Source organism: Sylvia atricapilla, chromosome Z (assembly GCF_009819655.1).
Source record: "Sylvia atricapilla isolate bSylAtr1 chromosome Z, bSylAtr1.pri, whole genome shotgun sequence".
NCBI classification, from domain to species: Eukaryota; Metazoa; Chordata; class Aves; order Passeriformes; family Sylviidae; genus Sylvia; species Sylvia atricapilla.
In genome coordinates this window covers 50,182,972-50,204,255 of record NC_089174.1, presented here as the reverse complement: position 1 = coordinate 50,204,255, position 21,284 = coordinate 50,182,972, and the positions used below count along the sequence as shown (strand labels likewise).

General features: G+C 41.5%; 1 protein-coding gene across 1 annotated transcript in view; it reads right to left on the bottom strand.

Annotated features, from left to right (window-relative positions):
• The window catches only part of SVEP1 (sushi, von Willebrand factor type A, EGF and pentraxin domain containing 1), a 119,083-nt gene that overhangs the window by 23,365 nt on the left and 74,434 nt on the right, over positions 1-21,284 (bottom strand). The window contains exons 29-39 of the mRNA XM_066339716.1: positions 18,143-18,266; positions 17,449-17,619; positions 15,758-15,931; positions 12,726-12,845; positions 11,805-11,981; positions 10,960-11,044; positions 10,463-10,654; positions 8,356-8,523; positions 5,724-6,396; positions 1,576-4,355; positions 199-424 (exon numbers count right to left, since the gene is read on the bottom strand). Coding sequence (XP_066195813.1) covers positions 199-424; positions 1,576-4,355; positions 5,724-6,396; positions 8,356-8,523; positions 10,463-10,654; positions 10,960-11,044; positions 11,805-11,981; positions 12,726-12,845; positions 15,758-15,931; positions 17,449-17,619; positions 18,143-18,266 — 4,890 coding nt within the window. The remainder of the gene's footprint in view (positions 1-198; positions 425-1,575; positions 4,356-5,723; positions 6,397-8,355; positions 8,524-10,462; positions 10,655-10,959; positions 11,045-11,804; positions 11,982-12,725; positions 12,846-15,757; positions 15,932-17,448; positions 17,620-18,142; positions 18,267-21,284) is intronic.

Below are 21,284 nucleotides of genomic sequence, written 5' to 3'. Positions count from 1 at the left end.
GGGAAACATTTTTTGCAGAAGCATTATTTTGCAGAATATGCTTTGAATGTTTTAATGTTTTAGGAAACATTATTTTGCAGAATGTGCTTTGAATTTTTTTGTTGTGGTCAGTTAAGGGCCAAAAGGTAAGGAAGGTATGAGAAGGACTCTTGAATTCGAGAAGGTCAGCAGAATGGAAGAGTGCTAATAAAACTATACCTTGCATGTAGATGTGCTTGCTCCCACCAGAGTGTAGCCTTCTACACACAACAGAGTGATGCTTGTGTTCACAGTGAAGTTGCTCCCAATTGCAACTACATTAGTGATATTTCCTGGAAGGGGACACTTTCTGGGGCAACAGGAAATACTTTGAGGCGACCATTGCCCATCTTCCTGGCAAGTGCATACATCCACTTCTGTTGCCATTGTGTAGCCTTCCAGACATCTGCAACACAGCATGAAGACCCAACCACAGAGACACAGTGGAGGATGAGCTAACCCACAAATTAAAAAGTCAGGACAGTAATTTTTCAGCATTAGTTGTTAATAAGTGCATCTTGAGGTTTCTCTATTATTTCAAGGTAAGCCTTTAAGAAGTATGTCTGGATGGAATTAATTCTGTTGCAAGAGATCCAGGCTTCATTTCCAGTTGTTTCATGCTGCTGCAGCATCACAATGGAAAATAAGTTGGTGGCTTTAATACTCAGAGAGAACTGAAGTTTTGGTGCAGTTCCTACACTGCCCATCTCTTTTCTAGAAGGGCCTTTGGTGAGGTAAAGAGAGTGTGTGAGCACCAAGCAATTCTAAAGATGATCTTGCTTTCTTTCAAGAACAACCCAAGCCTTAGCGTGACCACAGATCATTTGCTTAGACATTTAAGGCTGACTCAATGGTGCTTTACCAAGAACAACTCAACTGGCTTGCACTACTGGGTTTACTTGTTGAATGGCAGCAAAAGTACTCCCTTCACCTTGTTAATGTTGCATGGGAATGACTGATACAACTCAATCCATCTCTGTCCTAGTTCTGTCCATACCATTATCTGCTTTTACCATCAAAAATACATATCCCCTTCATCTTGGAGAAAGAGATCTCAGTGTATACACTTCAGGAAATTAACAAACCCCCTCAGTTTCTCATAGCTGACAAAACATTCTCCAGTGCTCCAGACAGCACAGTGCTGCAGTGCAGAAAATGAGACAAGAGGGATATCAGCCCTTTTGTATTACAACAGGCACCTGAAGCAGAAAGCAAGCATAAATGCAATACCAAGAGCAGAGAAGCTGCACACCCTGCTGACTGTTGCTGTCATCTGATAACAAAACATGTATGTTGAAACCAATGCTTCCAAGGTGGAGAGTAAGAAAACAACTGGAAATGGGAAATTAAAGTCAGTGGAGCTGTCAGCCCAATAGGCTGAAATGCCTTTCTGGAGTTTTCATGAGTGGTTCAAATAATATACTTTAAAGTGTATGGCAATGTGGGCTTTCTCAATCTGAGCATGTAGAAACTGGCACTAACTGAGGGTACATAAACCTTCTGTCTTCAGGCCTTTAGGATCTTTTCATAAAAACAGAATAGCAGCATCATCCTTACCTGTACTGGACCTTACTTCCATAGGTGTAAGTGTTCCCAAGAACCTCTGCATTTGGGATAGATGGTGGTGGGCCGCAGCTTAAGAGTTCACAGCTTGGGTATGGCTTCTTCCACACACCAGTGTCCACACAAGTCAGTTCTGGACCCCCCTTCATGACGAAACCTGTCAAGCAGCTATAGATGATTGTGTTCTCATGTTCAGAGCTGCTCCCATTGATAAATGTGTTGGGGATGATGGGTGGTGCACCACAGGAAATCTGTCCACAGCGAGGAAACCCTGAACTCCATTTGCCAGCTGCCTCACAGGTGACTTCAGAAGGCCCCAGCAGTTTGAAACCCTCCAGGCACTGAAACTGTACACTTATCCCACAGCTGAAATCTGTACCCAGAACGACCCCATTTTGAATCTGTGGGGTAGGACACAGACAGGGTAGGCAAGAAGGAAGGCTTCCGCTCCAGGAGCCATTGGACAAGCATTGCCGTAAGGGATTGCCATGCAGCTCATAACCAGGAAAGCATATATAGTGCACAAATTCCCCATAAGTAAAGGCTGAGCCATTCAGAAAGCCATGGGAGATGTCTTCAGGGGGTCCACAAATGACTGGTTCACAGTGTGGAGCTTCTGAGTCCCAGGTACCGTCACTCTGACAGGTGAGCGTAGATGCTCCTTTCAGGCTATAGCCGTCATTGCAGTGATAGTGCACTTCTTTAGTAAAGCTGAAATCTGAGCCAGTAGTTCTCCCATTGAGAAGAGGCAGCGGCACAGGGCAGGTCACAGCTTTGCAAACCGGAATGATTCCACTCCAGCTTCCGTTTGCAAGACAGACTCTACTCCTGTCCCCGTCTAAAAGGAAACCTTTGTTGCAGCTGTACTCTGTATGCCTCTGGAACGTGTAGTCTTCTCCAGTTACCTGACCGTTCTCCAAAACTGGTGGTGGGCTGCAGGAAACAGGAATGCAGATTGGTTCATTGCCATCCCATTTCTGGCTCTCTTGGCATCTCCTCTCTGCAGGGCCATTTAACTGGTAACCAGGATCACATTCATAGTAGACAACACTCCCATGTGTGTAGTTTTTCCCTCTTACCTTCCCATTCAAAAGCTGGGTAGGTGGATTGCACGTTACTGCTTTGCAATAAGGAGCAGAGTGGCTCCACTGCCGACTTGGCAAACAGAGCCGTATGTCAGAGCCAACCAGTGTGAACCCTGGCCTGCAGGTGTACCGCACTGCACTGCCCAGTGTGTTCTCTGTGACATGCAGAAATCCATTCTCTGGAGGGGATGGCAAGGTGCACTCTATTGAAACACAGGCAGGAGCAGTGCCGTTCCAAGCCCCATCTTCTTGGCAAGCTAGAATAGGGTTTCCCAGCAGCTCGTAGCCAGAGTAACATGTGTATAGGATGATAGTTCCAAATAAGAAAGTGGTGAGCTGCATTGCATTGCCCTCCTTCAAGGAACTTTTGAAGTCTTTCATGTTGTCAGCCAGCAACATATGTGAAAGGGAGGGATTCTCTGTGACACCCTCCTGGTCAGGACGTCTCTCCCCATGTCTCAACTGCATGTACTCTCCGAAGTCAATGTGGGGAGGGAGGCCACAGTCTGTCGGAAGGCAGGCTGGTGTAGAGCTGGACCACCCCAATTCTTCACAGGTCTGCATGGCAAGGCCTGACAGCTGGAAGCCTGGCACACAGCTGTAAATAACCATGGCCCCGTAGCTGTAATCTGCACCCTCCACAAAGCCATTCTCAATGGGTTGAGGGGGCTGGCAATTTATGGCCTTGCAAGAGGGAGCCTCTGTACTCCACTCTCCTGTTTCTAGGCATCTCAGTGTTTCCTCCCCTTGGAGCTGGAAACCTCTGTCACAGAAATACCTAACTGTCTGCCCATAATGGAAATTTGTGAATGAGTATTTGCCATTGAGAATCTTCTTAGGCCTTGGGCATTGAATGGGTTTGCAAACTGGCCTTCCCCCAAGCCATCGTCCATCTTCCCCACAGAGGACAGTTGTGTTCCCAAGCAGTTCAAAACCTGGTTTACAGGTGTAGAGGGCTGTGCTAAGGAAGGTGAGGCCCTGCACATCAACTATGCCGTTCTGAATTTCTTCTGGTTGAGGACACTCCACAGGAATACATTCTGGCAAAGGCAAACTCCATGAGCCATCAGCCTGGCATCTGATGTTGGACTCACCCTTCAGCAAAAACCCATCCACGCAGATGTATTTCACAGTGCTGCCAAAATTAAGGGATGAAGTCAAGGGGTCCCCAAAGGGGATATAGGGAGGTGCAGAACACTGTACAACCTTGCAGAAGGGAAAGGAATCATTCCACTGCTGGGAGGGCAAGCATTTCAGTACAGAGGAGCCATGCAAAACATAACCCTCCTTGCAGGAGAACTGTACAACACCGACTTGGTAAGATACTTCTCTCAAGACCAACTGATTTTCTGCCAGGGGTGGTTCTGGACATTTTGTTGGCACACATTTGGGGCTTTGCTTTTTGCTCCATTTCCCAGATTTCTGACATGTCCATGAAACATCTCCAATCAGCTCATAGCCTTCATCACAGAAGAACTCAACTTTGGAGCCCATATCAAAAGTTTCTCCCTTGGAGTAGCCATGCTGGATGGATGGTGGTTTTCCACAGCTGAGGGGAGCACAGTAAGGAGGTGTTTCACTGTACCACTGCCGATTTGCTTGGCAGATAAACACTGGGCTCCCAACCATGTGGTAACCAGAGTCACACTGATAATTTGCTTGATTTTCAAAGAAGTGTCCAGTGGTGTCCTGGAAAACAGTTAAGGCAGAGACATGTCTGAAATGAAGATGCATGATTTGGGCAACAGGAGACTAATTTAATTTCTTGTGTTCTCCGGGTCTAGCTTCCAGCTGAATCCCTGCCAGTAATAAAGGCTGTCTCAAAAGGAATGAAGACAGGTAACTGGTACGAAATATCCTGCCTCAAATGATGCACTCTGTTTTCAGGAAATCTGAGACCACCTCCAAAAGAAAACAGAAAATTCAAGGCTTAAAAGGTAAAAGCTGGAAAAGGATTCCTTCACTCTCTCCCTTCCTGATTCATGAGAACAAAACAGTTATGAAAAGGAAGATGGAAAAGAAATAGATCAAGGGAAGCTGCCATCAAATGGCCTATTGTCACAATTCTTCAGCTTCTAGGTGTATCTAAGGTTGGAGCCCTCAAATCTACTGCTACTAGGAGACATTTTTAAATGCCACATATGCAGCTGCAGGGCTTTGAGCAGGCAGCTGAGGAGCGCCTCAAAGTTGCAGTCTGGGCTTTGACTGAGGTATTAAATAATTTCTCCAACTGTAAGGAATATATGAAGGAGTGATCCTACCTAAGGAAGACAAAACAGAGTGATATGCATTAATTAGAAGATGCATTTGCGTGGGAGTTTGAACAGAAATTGTTATTACTGCTGGAAACTCATGTAGGAACTGGAATGTCAACCTCTACCCTCCAAATTTAGCAAATGCAGATTCCCTGGTATCTGGTATTCTGGTGTCTTAAATCCCTGGAATAAAGGAAGGAAGAGGGATGTTCAGAAGAAAAATGCTTTAAAATTCAATCTTAAATCTTTACAGTAGTGTTTTTTATCTTCCTTACCACAATATTATCCTTGTGCACCAAAGCAAAACACGTTGTTGTAATTTAATTTGATAAGGAAAGGAAGTTCTGACTTCAGTAAAGAAATGTTTGCTTGCATCAAAAGAAGAAAAATTATCCCTTTCTGATTTATCTATTGCATATCAGATTTTTTTTATAGCAGTGAAAAGATCAAGGCTTGTGAACTGACATCAGTATTTCAAACATCTCCAGAAGGCACCTGAAAGCTACCCAAGAACCAAACAAATGAAGAGTAAGGCATTAAGGAAATCAATTGAATGTCATATGGCATCTTGAGTCTCCTAACTAAAAACCTACTTTATGACAGGAAATCCCAAGGAAGTATTCACACTTTTCAGATATGATTCTGCTGCAAATCCACCTGCTTTTCCCTTTCCTTATTCTATCCAGCCATGTACTTCCTCAATTTTAACTGAAGAGCAAAACAGAAGAAAGAAAACCCCAACAGTAACAGTTGTGAAGACATACTTAAGTTTGCCAGGCAGATGAGAAAACTCATTCTGTACCTTAATAAAGCCATTCTCAAGCTGCGGTGGTTCTCCACAGGACACTGGGTGGCACGTGGGCAAACTGCCACTCCAGTTGCCAGTGGCCTCACAGGTCCGCTTCTTCTCTCCCTTGATGTAGAACCCCTTGTTGCAGCTGTAAGCCACCACTGCTCCAAAGCTGTAGTTGGACCCGCTGGCATAGCCATGGCTAATGTGGGGAGGCTCTCCGCAGCGAACTGGGATGCACTGGATGCTCAGAGGAGAAGGATTCCACTGGCCCCCTCGAAGGCATTCAATCTTGGCTGAGGTGTTCAGAACAAAGCCTTCCATGCACTTGAAGCTCACGACAGAGCCAGCTGCAAACTTGGCTTTACTAATGGACTCCAGGATGCTGTATGAGACGGTGGATGGCTTTTCACAGAAATCAGCTATGCAGCGGGGCATGTCCCTGCCCTCTGGAGGCACCCATGTCCCTTCTGCATTGCACAGCAGCTGAGAGTTATCAGCCAGGCTGTAACCATCCGAGCAGAAGTAATAAGCTATATCACCAAAGAGGCGGTGGCCACTCTCCGGTGATGCATTTTCCACATGGGGTGGTTCGTCACAGGACACTGCCAGGCACTGCTGGTGGCTCACACTCCACTTGCCACTGGCTAAGCACTCTATGGTTTCAGGGCCAACTAATGTGTAACTGTGGATAAGGAAACCACACAGGAAGTCAAAAAGACAAGAATTGTCAAACTCTGCCTAAGGTTTCCTGAAGCCCTTGAAGTATGAGCTTGTTTGCTAGAACCCCAGAAAAGCAGGATCCTTTAAAAAAGCTATGATCCACTTCAAAAGGAAAATCTTAAAGACTACATGTCCACAGGTGAGGTATCACAATGGTGGATATCCTAGCACACCTTGTGCATATTGCCTCTCTCTCATCTGTCCATCCAATTACCATTTCTGAACTTCCATTTTGGCTCAAACTACTACAACAACTAGTGCTGTGGTGGTCCATGCAATCCTCAAGGACATGATCCCACTCAGAGATTATTTCTGTTTAGCAAAACTGATGGAAAAGAAGGAGATGAAAAACCCAGAAAGGCTTTTTTGTTTCTGTATCAGTCCTATCAATCTATTTTCACACTTGCAAGCAAAGTTAAACCTCTTAGTGAGTTACCCAGAGATGCTCTTACGAATAATGCATACAGAAATTTTAAAATAACTTCTTCCTCAAAATCCACTGTTAAAAAAATATTAGAAAGCCAATAAAGAATTAATGCTGACTGGAAAAGAACCCCAACAAAATGGTTTACAATGAAATTGTACCACATGAATACTGTTAGTAGCTGTAGTTCTCCAGACTGTCTCTGAGATGCAGGGACAGGCATTAATCTGTGCTGCCACTTAAACCCCGGCTGCTTAAATATGCAACAGGCAGTAGTGTACTCACACTTCCTTTGACTATTTTCTTAGTTTTTTTTTCTCTGTGGTGTGCTCTTATAAAAAGCAAAGAAACAACTACTGCAAAGTCCCCAGTGACTTTCTAATTGCAGGCTGTTCAGATTTTGAAGCAACCTCTGTAAAGCTGTTAGGTCTAATTTGCAGGATTTGTTTTCAAGGCCTCATGACTAGACCCCAGAAAAAAGATGATATGATCCACTGTCACAGACAATATTAAACAATGTGCCAATGTTTAATATGATCCACTGTCACAGACAGACAACTGTGACAATCTTTAAATGCTGATATTCTAGCCCATTCACAATCCTTGCATGGGAAAGAGAAGCAGCTTTTAAAAATCATAATACAGTCTAGAAAACATAATAAGGATGCTTTGCTTCAATTATATTTCAAATAACATTGCAAAGCCCATTTATAAGAAAAATACTGGCTTGTCAATTTACATTTTTACACCAAGAAAGAGCAGAAAATCCTCCAGCCGCTTTGGACCTAAACTGGCAAAAACTCTGCCTACCCACTCTGCCTTTTAGACAGAACAGTTCCAAGAAATCTTATGGAAGTGCTCACAGGTTGTAAAGATGACCATCTGCAAAGGTTCTTGCAGCATCAGAGTCCAGCATTATACTTTCATGTTTGACATCATCAAAACTGAGCCTCCTCTTTGATGAAATAGAGTCTGAAAAATTCTCTACACAGAGTAGATAAAAATAAATTTAAAATAATGCACCTCAATAAACAAAGAGTCTTTATTTTAAGGAAACAGAATTTAGAACACCACAACAGTTGTTAAACTGCACCAAAAACATTCTTACACCCTGATGAGATATAAAGAATTTCCTATGATTAGAGCCTGGAGTTTAACACAGAAGTACTGGTTCTGTAACAGCTCCAAGGAAAAGGGTTTCCTGTTGAATTGTGCTACCATTCCCCTAATCTTTCTATATTCTTCTCTTCCTGGGTGTATTCAGAAAATGGAAAACTGAAACCACTTTAAGAAATGTCTGTGTCTCATGCTAACCTGACAGTCCACAAAAAAACCCCAAAAAAACCAAAAAACAAAAAACTCCATCGCATTTAACTTCCAAAAAGTTAAAGACAGAAGTAGTAAGAATGAAGTAGTGTGCAGTTATAAAGGACTTGTGAAACAGTGCACTAATTTTACCCAACCTGAATATTAATCCAGTAGTGGTAATCTACATACCCTTCCTTACAGGTGTAAGAGACTGTGTTTCCAAAAGTAAAGTTATCTCCATTGATGACTGCATCTTGGATGGCAGGAGGGGATCCACAAGACACAATATTGCAAGCTGGTGGTGTGCTGTTCCAGTTCCCTGAAGACGCACAGACAAGTACAGAAGGCCCCTGAAGGCTGAGACACAAAGATCATTATTAAGGCTGCCATTTCATCCCACGTAAGTGATAAAGAATGAAAGAGCTGCTTTGCTTTCTGGCCCCAGTGAAACTAAGGAGTCTTTCTCACTGACTGCAGTAGAGGCCAGAATCTCACCCTTGGTTCACGGATGCTATCAAAAAAAGGTGGTCTTCGCAACACTTTGAAGAACAAGCTTTGATGGTGGATTTGATGTGGAACCTCAATGCTCTGTGCAGACACATGCCATTTCTGCTGTAGCTCTGCCCATCTTTGAGCACAAAAGAAATAAATATTTGTTTAAGCTTAAAAAATTTACTTGTATGCCATCAAGAACATGCCAGTCTTGAGACTTGCAACAAGGCCTCTGCCTGAGACCTGATTCACTCAAGGACTTAAAACACTATCTTCATTCAGAACACTGAAGGAAACGCTCCAGTTCAAGTTTGTTCATAAAAAGGCATTCAGTTCCTCCAGGAGGTAAAGGATTTTGCTTGAGTGAATGGCCACACACATTCAAAGTCAATGGTATGTTTTTGTTTCCTTAGCTGAGGAAACAGGATTGGTTCAGAGGGTATGACTCTGATGTCTCAAAAGAGTGTGCAACACCTCCCTGAGATGCTTTGGGCGAAACCCAATGTCTCCAGATGCTCGGTCAGCTATCTGTGGGTATCCTGTAGGGCCCACTTCATATCTGAGAGTCCTGCACAGGAGTGTCTGATTCCCTGCAATTTGGTCTCAAATGGTATTAGACCCCCATGTTTAGATCACTGAAATAAGTTAATGGAAAAGAACACTGACCTGCAGTGCTTTTACAAATTTGGCACAGGCCCTTGTCAGGGAAGTAGGGCTTTGCCTACCCGTGGCAGTATGTTTAGGACTAAAACCACGTAAGAGGTGCTTGAAGAAAGAGACTGGGTCCAGAAATAATGCATAAGATGGACACTGTTTGAGAGGGCTTCCTCTGAAGTGGTAACCACAGGAGAGAGGACCTCTCTCACCAAGGTATTGTAGATGGGTAAAGACAAAGAGTCAAAACCAATGTGGTATTTGCTGCTTACGTGTCCAAAGTCCACAGTCAAAAAACTCATTGGTATTGGCAAATGCATTGTCTGGTTTAGTGGGGTACAGATAAGCCCACAATGTGAATCTATGACTTAACACTACACTGAATTACATTTGAGGTATCCATTTGTACTAACACGATTAAAACATTTACCAAATGAACACACCTCACCTACTTGCCTGCATCTGGACAAGGAAATGATTGCAGCAGGAAAATGTAGGAAAAAAAAATCCCTAAACAGATTCATATGGGATCACTTATGTCAGAGTATATCTGCCAGAGGTACAAGCAGATATGAGAGGAGGCAGAAACCTGCATGTACAGCCACATTGTTGTAAACAGCATTAATGTGTTGATTTTTAATTGAAGCATGCTAAAAATGTGGTTTTGATAAAATTGCTTAAAAATGTAAAACAGAACAAAACCTTAGAATAAGCTGCTAGTACAAAGGATTGAAGGAATAAATGAGTAACTTCCAGAAAGTTCCTTCACACAAGTGTTATAAAGTAATAGAAAAAAATAATATTGGGTATGAACTACAGTTGTAGAGGTATAATGATCTTTAAAGACAAATGAAAACTTTCAGAAATAATGAAAACTATTTTCTGAATATTCAAAATACTTTTTTAAGTTTGATGGTAAAACAAAAGCATTACACACATATATAGCAAATCCTGAGTGACTTTTCTGAACTGCTCTAGTTCAGGATGAAATACAGAAAGCACCATCAAGGTATAAAGAAGTAATTTTCAAGTCTGTTTTAGTATTTTATCATTCTGAGCAATTATTCCACCTTTGTCTCTTTCAGATATAAGTCAGACCTCCTAACAAGCATGCCACCTGCATTTGGCTCAGGCACGTTCATGCATTTACCTATATCCATTGTCACAGGTGTATGATACAGAGGAGAGGTAGGCTGTGCCACTGAGTGTGTACTTTCCATTGCTGATATCCTGTGGCCTAGGGCACATCACCATTTCACAGGTGGGAGGAGCATGATTCCAAATGCCACTAGCAAGGCACAGAATTTCCTTTTCACCCACTAAATTGTATCCATCATTGCATCTGCATTAGAAGAAAAGAAGTGCTATCAAACACAGAGCCTTTCAGGCACAACATAATCAGCCATCCCCTTTTTCTCATCATCCACACCTGCATTTCTTTTTGGAGACCAGAGAATTAGTGCTGGAGTAAACATTCAGCTCTGATAATGAACAGCCACTCCATAACCAAATGTCTTTCCATTATTTTAATCCCATCTTGCTCCTCTCCTTCATTTCAACCAATCTCTCAATTCAGCCATACTCTTATTTGCTGCCATATTGTCAATCAGTTATTAGTACAGCACTTCAAACATACTGAATTCCTACCTGTACATCACCTTATTATGGTAGGTAAAATTTGAGCCAATAATGGCACTGTTCTCTGGGATAACTGGAGCACCACAGGATATAGCTTTAAAAAGACAGGAATACAAGAGAGGTTGATATAACACAAACAAAAACAAACAGAAAATTAGGATTTGCTTTGTTTTCTCTGAAAAGATTTGAAGAAGTATAAAACCCTAGGTAACAATGAGTTCTTGACTAACCTGTAAACGACATTTGGGACTCTTTATCTGAATTCACCTTACTGAGAAACTAAACTAATTGGAAATAGGTAGTTATAATCGCTTATAAACAGCATGTTGGACTATCAAGAGGACTCCAAATCTACGTCTCTTTATGGACAAAGTAATTGTTTTTTTGCTTAGTCAGTCTTAGTCAACTCTTCACTTTACCTGTTGCTTCACCTCATTTGTTCTGGTTTTCTAAAGAAACAATTTCTGCTATTACACCATGAGTATGTACATGCATCAGCCTGTCCTTTCTGGTTGCCTTATATCCACTGAGAAACAGTTAATCATCTTTAAGTTATTGATTCCTTGAAAATGAAAGGCTGGGTGGAGAAGAATTAGAAGAACACTTCTAATGATTGCATTAGACTGACTATACCTCTGACGCACTGGAGAATCTGTGTCAGAGTACCACTACAAATATGAAAACAGTACTTATGTCTTCAGAGAACGAAGACTTCAACACTGAGATCCAGATCTGCTAGGACAGGGTTTCATACTCTGCCATGGTCTCTAAAGGTTCTTCACTATTACTTTGCCCCTTCCATCTCTTTAATACTGAAGTCACATTGCAGCATGCATTCTCCCCAGGAACCACACCTTCACAATAGGGAATTGGGTGGCTCCACTCTCCGGACTCCATGCAAATAAGTTTCGTTGCTCCTGTCAGCTGGAACCCTTCTTTGCAGGAAAATGTTACTTGGCTGCCAACAGTGTAAGCATCCCCATATAAATGGCCATGCTCTGGATTTCCTGGATTATGGCATTTCACAGGTTCTGAGGAGGAAGAGGGAAACTACGAATAATATAATTAAGTGTCAGGTTTTATGAACAAGTTGCAGGAGATATCCTTAGGATTTTGCTGAGAGTAGGAAGGCAAAGCACATGGAAAACATTCATAAGTAGTTTACAGCTTTTTCTGTCTTATATGTAAGTGGCAGACACTGAAGACTCATGCAAATAAGCTAATCTTGACATGGAAGAGCCCTCTAACTGAGTTTACATTAATTATCAGAAGTGAACACATCTTACAGTCATTTCTCCCTCTGTGAGGGAAAGCCCATTTCAGCATGTCCATCCCTGAACATAAAAACCACCCAGCTACCTTTTGTCTAACCTATGCCACTGTATTGTAATCTTCATCCAAAGTTACTTTGTTTAGTATTTCCACAGGCAGCTCTAGTCCTACTCAGAAGCCAGTTTTTAAAATATTTCCTCACTGCACAGCTCTGCTCTGCGCAGTGAAACACTGCGGCCTTCTCAGGTCATGTGTTCTGTGTCCAGTCAGGTTTTTGCATGTGTGTATGTCTGGAAGCAGCATCCTAATGACAGCTGGATCCATACGGAGAGGTGACTTTTCAAGAATCAGAAGGCTTTATCACAGCCTCATCCAGACTAAACTGACCTAGAGTTGAAAACATGTCTGTCCTACATATCAATTATTGTCTTTCAACTGGAAGGAGGAATACTGGCCTATACAGAATCTTGGACAGGCCAGCTGGATGTTTTTCTTTCCCATACCTGCACATTTTTTACCATCTCCTGTGTAAGGTGGGATGCAAGTGCAAACGTAGGATCCGTTTGTGTTGAGGCAAGACGCGTGCTCATCGCAGTCCGACCCAACAGCGCATTCATCAACATCTGCACAAAACAAAACAAACCCGCAAACCCCACGTCTCTAGTGTGCTATTAGTAGCAAGTGTTTGCTTTAAATTTCTGTCTTACTGTCAGAGGAATTACTTTAAGGAGTATAATTCAAAATCACTTACTGCAATCACAGTTTTGATCTGTTGGTAAAAATACTTAATATTTAAACAAATTTTTATAACTCACTGTAAACTTTTATTATAATTTTAATTACAATTTACTCAACAGTATTGAGAAAATCAGAGACAAATCTTATTAACCTTCAGTCACTACTTCTATATAAAATATCTGGTTTCCAAACTGCAAAAGAACAGATATTGTAACTACTGTTACTACACTGTGGGCAGACACAGTGAGGAAGGATTTTTGCATTAAACTCTTGCTTGCTTGGGAAATCTTTCATATATCCACCTTCCTACTTATAAGATAAGAAAACTTGGTCAAGAGGGGAAATACTCTGAAAATATTAGAGCCTCATCTCTGATGAAGAGAATTAGGCCCAAGAAGAGCCTGTAGTTGCCAGAAAAGTTAAAATAATTTCAAAATGTATCAGTTATTATAATTAACTACTTACACGACAGTAGCCCTTAGAAATCCCAATTGATAATTTATGATCCGTGTAGTTTGGTCTATGCAGAAAAAACCATATACATATACATATACATATACATATACATACATATATATATATATATATATATATAAAATAAATAACTAAAAAATCCCTCACTGCAGAACACCTCATAAAATGTTTAAATCTTAACAGCAAGGAAATGTCCTTGGTATGAAAACAATGAGTCAAAATTACAAAGAGTCAATTTCAAAGTATCTAATTGAAAAGTGCTGGCACTAGGGATTATTCTCAGGGATTATTCTCTTTCAATAAATGTGCTTGTTTCAGACTGCTAGAGAGAGAGAGACAGTTCGGGTTTTTTTGTCCATTTCCAGTAAAAAAAGCACTGATTATAAAAGCATGACAATTTAGTGAATTGGAGGGTTTATTTTTCACTGTTGGATGAGTCTGATCAGCATGATGACAACACATAGAAAAGAAAAGGAGTTTCTGATATTCAGCATGATAGCTGCACATTAATACCAAAACAGTTGCCAATGACACAAGTATCAGGAGAATGCCAAGTGCTACCACAGCAGAACTGGAATGACTCCCTCTCCTCTAATGTCTTGTTAGGCAAGAGAGTTCCATCACGCGGAAGTACAGTGTGATTCAGACCCTAACAGAACAAAAAGAATGCTTCAGGGCACGGGTGTACCAGGTTTTGTTGGCACCTCCCTGAAGCATGAGTCAGAAAGGTAAATGGTGGGTCAGGGTGCCAAATCCACTCTTGTTTTCACTTTCCCATTACTCTACTTTATGCAAGCAAGCTGGAAGGTGGGGCACAGGCTTTTTCCTTATGAACATTGTGACTCCTCTTGCATAGGAATTGCACTATTTGAACAGCCTTGAAGGTCTTGAGATGATGTTTATTATTTCTGAAGGAGTGCTGCTGGACAGGATGCTATGAAACCAGATGGATCCTACTCCAAAGTGAATTTTGACAGAACTAGAAGACTTCTGGCCTTTCTTTTGCTTGTCTTGACTGAAAAAATTATGTGCTATACCTATAAAGGATTAGGAGTCAAATCAAACAGAAATCTTTCCAGTATTTTGCTGTGCAACTCCCATTTGAGGCATGGCTAAGATCCAGAACAACCAGAGGCAGCTATTCAAGTACAGCTAGGTAGTGGATTCCAGTAGGGATATGCTGGAGACGTGACCCTGCAAGACCAGCGACACCTAGTCCTCTGCACACAGTACAGTGCCAGTCTGTCACACCTTTCAGCTTGTGCCACTGCACCTGGTACATCAGACCTGGCTAACTGTCAAATAAGTTACAGAGTGGCAACTACATGAACTGTGTCCACAAGTGCACTCCCAGCCTTCTCAATGCTGCAGCTGTCACCTAAAAAATCCCACAAAGGAAAAAAAAGTGTCTGAGAACACTGGCAAGGGTGATCTACCCATTAAGTTTAGGGACTAAGGAGACAGTAAGCTGGCCTTTCTTTTAGGTAAACATCAAATAACAGTTGAGTGGATCAACTGGCAGTGTAAATGCTTCTCCTTGAGTTCATTAAAGAGTGTGAATGTCTTTCTGAGTCAGCCAGACCAGCATGGAGGAATGGACATGAATTCATGGTCAACATGAGGTATAAATGTCAGACAACTACCAATGGGCTTGAGCTGACCTTAACCCACACATTCATTCCCAGATACTGGGGTTGTGCAAATTCATGATGGTGAACATATCATAAAGCTTGATAATGGGAAACACTGGAGTTGTGCCTAAACTGTGTATTACAATTGCTTTTTGGTTGAGTAACTTGATTTTTTTTTTAATATTGTGCTATGCAATACATTTTTTATCACTCTGCTTGACTGGAAATCCTGTGCAGCATCTACTGTCTTCAGGTGAGTACACCTGATGTTAAATACTACAAAGTCCAATTGTGAAATATCTAAAAGAACCGGGTGGGAGAGCGTGGGACACTGACAGCATGCTGGAGAACAAGAAAATGTGCAAGCCAAAAAGACAGAATGCAAGGATTGCAGGATATTGGAGGAGAAAGGCTGGGAGTAGAATGCAGGCCTATATAATAATTTTATATAGTTTGATAGATGCAGGATGTGGGGCATATAAGAGGATGGACAGAAAAAGTGGTTTTAGTAGGACAGAATGTAGTTTTGGTTTCACATAAGGCTGAGCATGGTATTTCAGAAAAGTGAATATTTTGGATTATAACTCTGGGACTGTGGTTAGCCTCCACAATTTCAGAATGAATGTCCACTCAAACCTAAGGGCACAGGTAAGATTGTCAGTGCATGCAGACAAATGTATGGCACATGTTACCAAGGCAAGATGGTGAGATGCTGTTCCAGCTTCCATTGTCCAGGCAGAGCATCCTGGAGTCACCCAACAAATAGTAGCCAGTGTTACAGTGATAAGTAACAGTACTGCCAGCAAAAAAGTCCTCAGCTGAATAAAATCCATTTTCTAAAGTTGGAGGCACTCCGCAGCTGATTCCTGTAACACGGATGAAAAGAGGGCACAGGCATTAGCAGAGCAGATCATCTTCAGAATAATTCCACATGAGAGCCACTGCTGCATATTTTGTCTCTGCAGCTGTACCATCCTATCAGCAAGAGGGCCTAGCTCTTTTATGACCTAGCTAATTGATTGAAGGTCTCGTGGAGGGTCTTGTTTTCTGGGCTTTTCTTAATAAGAATGTTAGCAAGACTCCCCAGCTCCTGCTAAGAAAATTTTGCTAGCTTTGAAGGAGACATCTGTGGCTGAGATCCAAGCACTTCAGTGACAGAACATTTCTGATCAATTATCCTTGGTGAGTTTTGAAGAAAAAGGAAAACTGAGTTTGCCTGGCTGGAGATTGTTATTTCCCTTTGCTGAAAAGCAAACTCAGCACTGCAAAAGTAGCCAACAGAGACTGCTAACAGTTACAGTACTGGCTTGAGATGAGGGAGCGCATGAATGATGGAGAGATTGGAACTGTCCTTACATATAACCCCGGGCATCTCTTAGATTGACTTTAGTAAATAAGCCCATCTGATCCCGGTTGTGCCAGTAGAAGGCATCCCTGTACATGCCTGCCAGAGATTTTAATTTATTCTAGCAGTGTTGCTTCTGTGCATCTTTAATTCAACCAAAAAAGTGAAAGCTCCCTCTGGCAGTGAACTTTCCTTCTGTCCAGCAGGACTTTTGGGTAAATCCCCATGGGCATGCTGCTCTTTACACAGAAGATGAGATGGACTGTGGAGTTTTGCAACAATTAACTGAATAAAGAGGAAGCCATTAAAATCTAGATAAAACTATTTTAAAGGCATTTTTAACAAATCAGATGATTTTCTCCAAACTACATACAAATTCTAGAATTATGCAATGTCTACTTCTGGAGCTAATTTACTATTCTGCTGAAATGAAAAATGTAATCAGCTCCAACACAAGCAACTGCAGTCATGTGCAGTCACAACAGAGGAGGACCAAAGGAAAGGAGAAAGCAGGAGCAGAAATTATAGAACCAAAAGAAACTTGGCAGCCTAAATGCATACAGCTCAGTTTCTTTGAAGAAATCCTGTAGATTCTGGAGCACTTCCAAGTCCTAACAGAAATACCTGCTGCCTTTAAAGAAATTAATTCATAACTTACTCAAGTTAAGGCTTCTACTTCAAACCAGAGATTCTCAGTGACATCTAAAAATCACAGAGATATTCTAGAATTTCTTGTGCATCTTCCACACTCCTGATACCACTGAGGAAGAACGCAGCAAATTGCTGATCCAAATGGATTAATTTCTCTAACACCCATGGGTGTTAGAAACTGACTGAAAAACATGTAAGAACCTGATCATGGTACAGTTTCTGCTCAGCAAAACATGAGCTTAGTTTTAAGCATATATGTAACATGGTGCTGTAACACGGATGGATTCAAGTGCACAATAGCTGCAAAAAACCCTGGCCTTGAATAGTGATAGGATTCAAGTAAACACAAGGGTTTCCTAATCCTGCCAGCCCACTGAGACAACTCACTTTCACATCGGGGAAAGGGCCGTGTCCACTGTCCCAGGTTAAGGCAGCGTTGAACAGAGTTTCCCACTATCTGGAATCCTGGGTCACAGGAAAGGCTCACTTTTGACCCTGGCTTTAAATCAGCAGAAGAGGCCCGAAGATGTGGTATGGATCCTTGCAAAGATGGACAGTCTGTGAACAAAATATATGCATACAGTATGAGGTACAGCTACATGCTGAAATGAATAAACTTGTTATGTGATTGTTTGATCCCGTATAAGTTTATCCAGGAAAAAGCTTTTGGAAATGTTAGGCATGCTACATCCCTCTTGGGTCCAAAGGGTTTTGAGAATCATCAACATATAAAATCAGAAAAGGAATTTACAGAAAAAGAAGCAAGGAGGCAGCAGCTATTTTAATACCACATGACTGTTCTTTGAATAAATGCATTTTTTTTTTTCTGATCCAGTACGATCATCACTTTTTTCCCATTTCAATTCAGGAAGCAATAATTTTTATCAGAAATTTCACTGAACTTTTGTTACAAAACCCTGGAATTTGAAGAATGAAGGACCGCATGTTCTAACTGTCAGATTATCAAAATAATTTATTCAAGGTTAGTAGATCAAAGGCTGCAAGCTAGCTAGTTGACCCCATAAAAGAGTCTTACAGAATTCTTCAGAAAAAAATGGGATCTAGGAAGTAAAGTTCTAACCAGCACAAAATATACTCTTGTAATCAATCTTCACTCTTCCAACAACTCCTGGCAGGAAATCTGGCCAGGCTAGTACATTTCCTTTTTGCAGTTCTTCTGGACAGGATGTAGCCAGAGATTCTACCTATGGATTTAAAACAGTTAGTCAGGTGATGTTTAAGGACAGTGTAGGAAAAGAATATTAAAAAAAAATATATACCCTTCATATGTGCATGCAACACTAGAACAGATCCTTGAGGGAGTAATGCTCATCCTTTCTAGCAAAAGAGGTTCCTGGCTGAAGTACTTATTATTCTGTTCTTATAAGCCATCTAGCTATGGACAGTTCATGCTGAGTCACTACCTGAAGGACTACTTGACATAGAAACAAGGTATGGAACACAGTTCTTCGAGACACAATTGCATTTGTTAGTGTAAATGAAAAACACATCTACGTCACAGAAAAACAGTAATGAGGACGCAACCTGAAGAGAACATTTATCTATTTGCAGAAAATGTCAAATAGGAGCCAAAAGGAACTTAATGTTCAAGATCCGTGCTCTGAAAACTGCTAGCACTGCACCACATAAGGGACAGAAACACAAAAAGGAGCAGCTTAATACGGCAATTAGTTTCCAGAACAAAACTTTAGTGAACTGAATTAGCTACGCTCTCTAAAACACTGTAGGCAAGGCCCAACCAAAGTGGGACATGGACATAACTAATGGAGTATAGAAACAGGAACTATATAGGCCAGGTTAATAGGCCCAGTATATAAGTACAGGAGGAACAAAGGAACACACCATTAGACTAACAGCAGATTAGCATCTTGAGAGAAGATATGTCTCTGATGGAGAAGTTTTCTCAGATGGGTGATTGCCTTCTATCAAGTTTCCAGTGCATGAAGTCAACTACCAAGAGTAATGTTCTACAGTGCCTATCCTTGTGAGAAAGAAACATACATCAGGAACTTCAGAGGGATTTGTTCTCACACTGTTCCTACTCTGGGCTCATTGAGGCAGGCTGGACTTTTCTAGTGTCGCTACAGCTGGAGAAGAAACCAATGATCTCTGTTTATTCTGAGGCCATTTCAAAGTTCTCATTTCAGCCATCTGTGCCAATGGAAACTGCTAAGACCAAAGGCTGCAAACAAATTGCAAGGAATCCACATGAAAAAAATTCCAGCATGGGGCAAACAAGTCTGTGAACCAGCCCTTTCAAGCCATATGATGGAGAATGGAGGGCCAGAAAGGACCCCACAGTTCCCTATACACTACTTATATTTCAGCTGCTGTCTATTCAATAACAGAACTACCACAGTGATAATTCACCTATATCAAATTAATGTGCAAGTGGGTAAGCTGCTAAAGCATGCAATGAAAAATCTTAAAGACTAGATTCCATCTTCCTTTATCCACTAGGCAACATATTCTGTCACCCTGCTTTCCTTCATGGCTGAGAATGGAAAGGCAAGACTTAATGAACAGTTCCAGCTGGCCAGACCAAACCTAATGGTAACAGATTACAATAGCACTTTACTGTTCCAGGCTCTGAAGTGAATGAGGTAAAAATTGTACAGGAAGCTTACTTGGCTCAGCTTCCTGTCTGGTGTCACATCTGTCTTTTCAGATGAATAATATGGACACTATAAGTGAATGGTAGGATTTTCTTCCTTGTCCTAACTCTACTGCATCTGAAGAAAGTGGTAATTCAATCAGACTTGTCATTAAAGAGGGGCAACTACTGAAAAAGTTTCAGAAAGCTGCACTTAAAACTCTTCACCAGTGTGCCCTGTAAAATCACATGTACACTTATCAGCTTCAAAACTACTAGTAAACAAAAACTTGAAGATTTGACTTGGCAATGCAACAGTTGGTGACCCTAAAAGTCAAGAACAGTAGCAGATGGTTGGGTACTTTTAAACCCATCAGAGAGGCAAAGAAGTAAAAAACCAGAGAAAGAAACAGAGGAGACATCTGGATGCTGGAAGCAAAGATTCTGCTTTACTTTTTTTTCTGTTCATGTCATTATTTCTTATTTGGACCATGGAAAACAAACAACTATACACCATCAATTAATGATACAACTTCAAGAAAAATCAGAAGAGCAAAACCTAATCCAAAGATTCTTCCCATGAAGAAATGCCTCTAACTTTAAACATTTGTCTTTGTTTTTCAGGTGTTATCAGAAGTTTAATACTTCTGACCTTCAGGACTGAAATACTAATGAGCAGGAAGTGGTGATGGAGTGCTGTCATCAGGTTTGCAGATAATAAATATGAAGCTGGTGATAATATCACCAGTCAGTGCGCTAAAGGACAAAATTGCATCCATAGCCACCTTGACAGGCCAGAGCAAAGGGCCAACCCAGACTTCAAAAATTCAACAAGGAAAAATGGGGAGGAAAAAACTTCTGAACAATATAGTGAGGAAGGCCAAGAGCAGGAGCAGCTTTATGGAAAAGAACTGAGGGACTCTGGCAGGCAGTGAGATGAGTACTGGCCAGCTGTGCACTGTGCAAACAGTGAGGACCAACAGCATCCTTGGCTGTGTGAATAGAGTCACCATCAGAAAACCAAGAAAATCATTATTCCTTCTCAGTGCTTATTAGATCACATCTGGAGCACTGCATTCCATTTTGGGTTATTCACAGCAAGAAAGACATTGATGAGTTGGAGCAAGTTCAGGGGTGGGATGGAACATTTACCCTGAGAGTAGAGCTTGGTTCAGCCTAGAGCAGAAAGAGCTTTGGGGACACCTCTCAGCAGCGCTGTGTGTATGGGGAGATGGCCAGGTACATAGAGTCAGGCTTGTACAGCAGTGCATGGTGGAAGACACAACCATATATGACCACCAGTCATAAAAGCAAGCAGGAGGTCCCAACTAGGCATAGAGAAACAAATTCCACTCTGAGGATAACTGAGAAGCTTGTCTTCCAGAAAAGTTGATGGATCACTGTTCTTGCAGACATCTTTCAATCTTTATTAATTTTACTCAGTGGAAGTTTGGTGCTGCCAAGCTTTTATTTTAGGTACCTGATTAGGTGTAACTCAATATTCAGATATCCTGCCCTTTCAGACTTTTCCTGAAATTATATAGTTCAGATTTTTCAGTGTCTAATGCATTGACAGGAATTCTGATATCTCCTCTCTGAAGTTTTAACA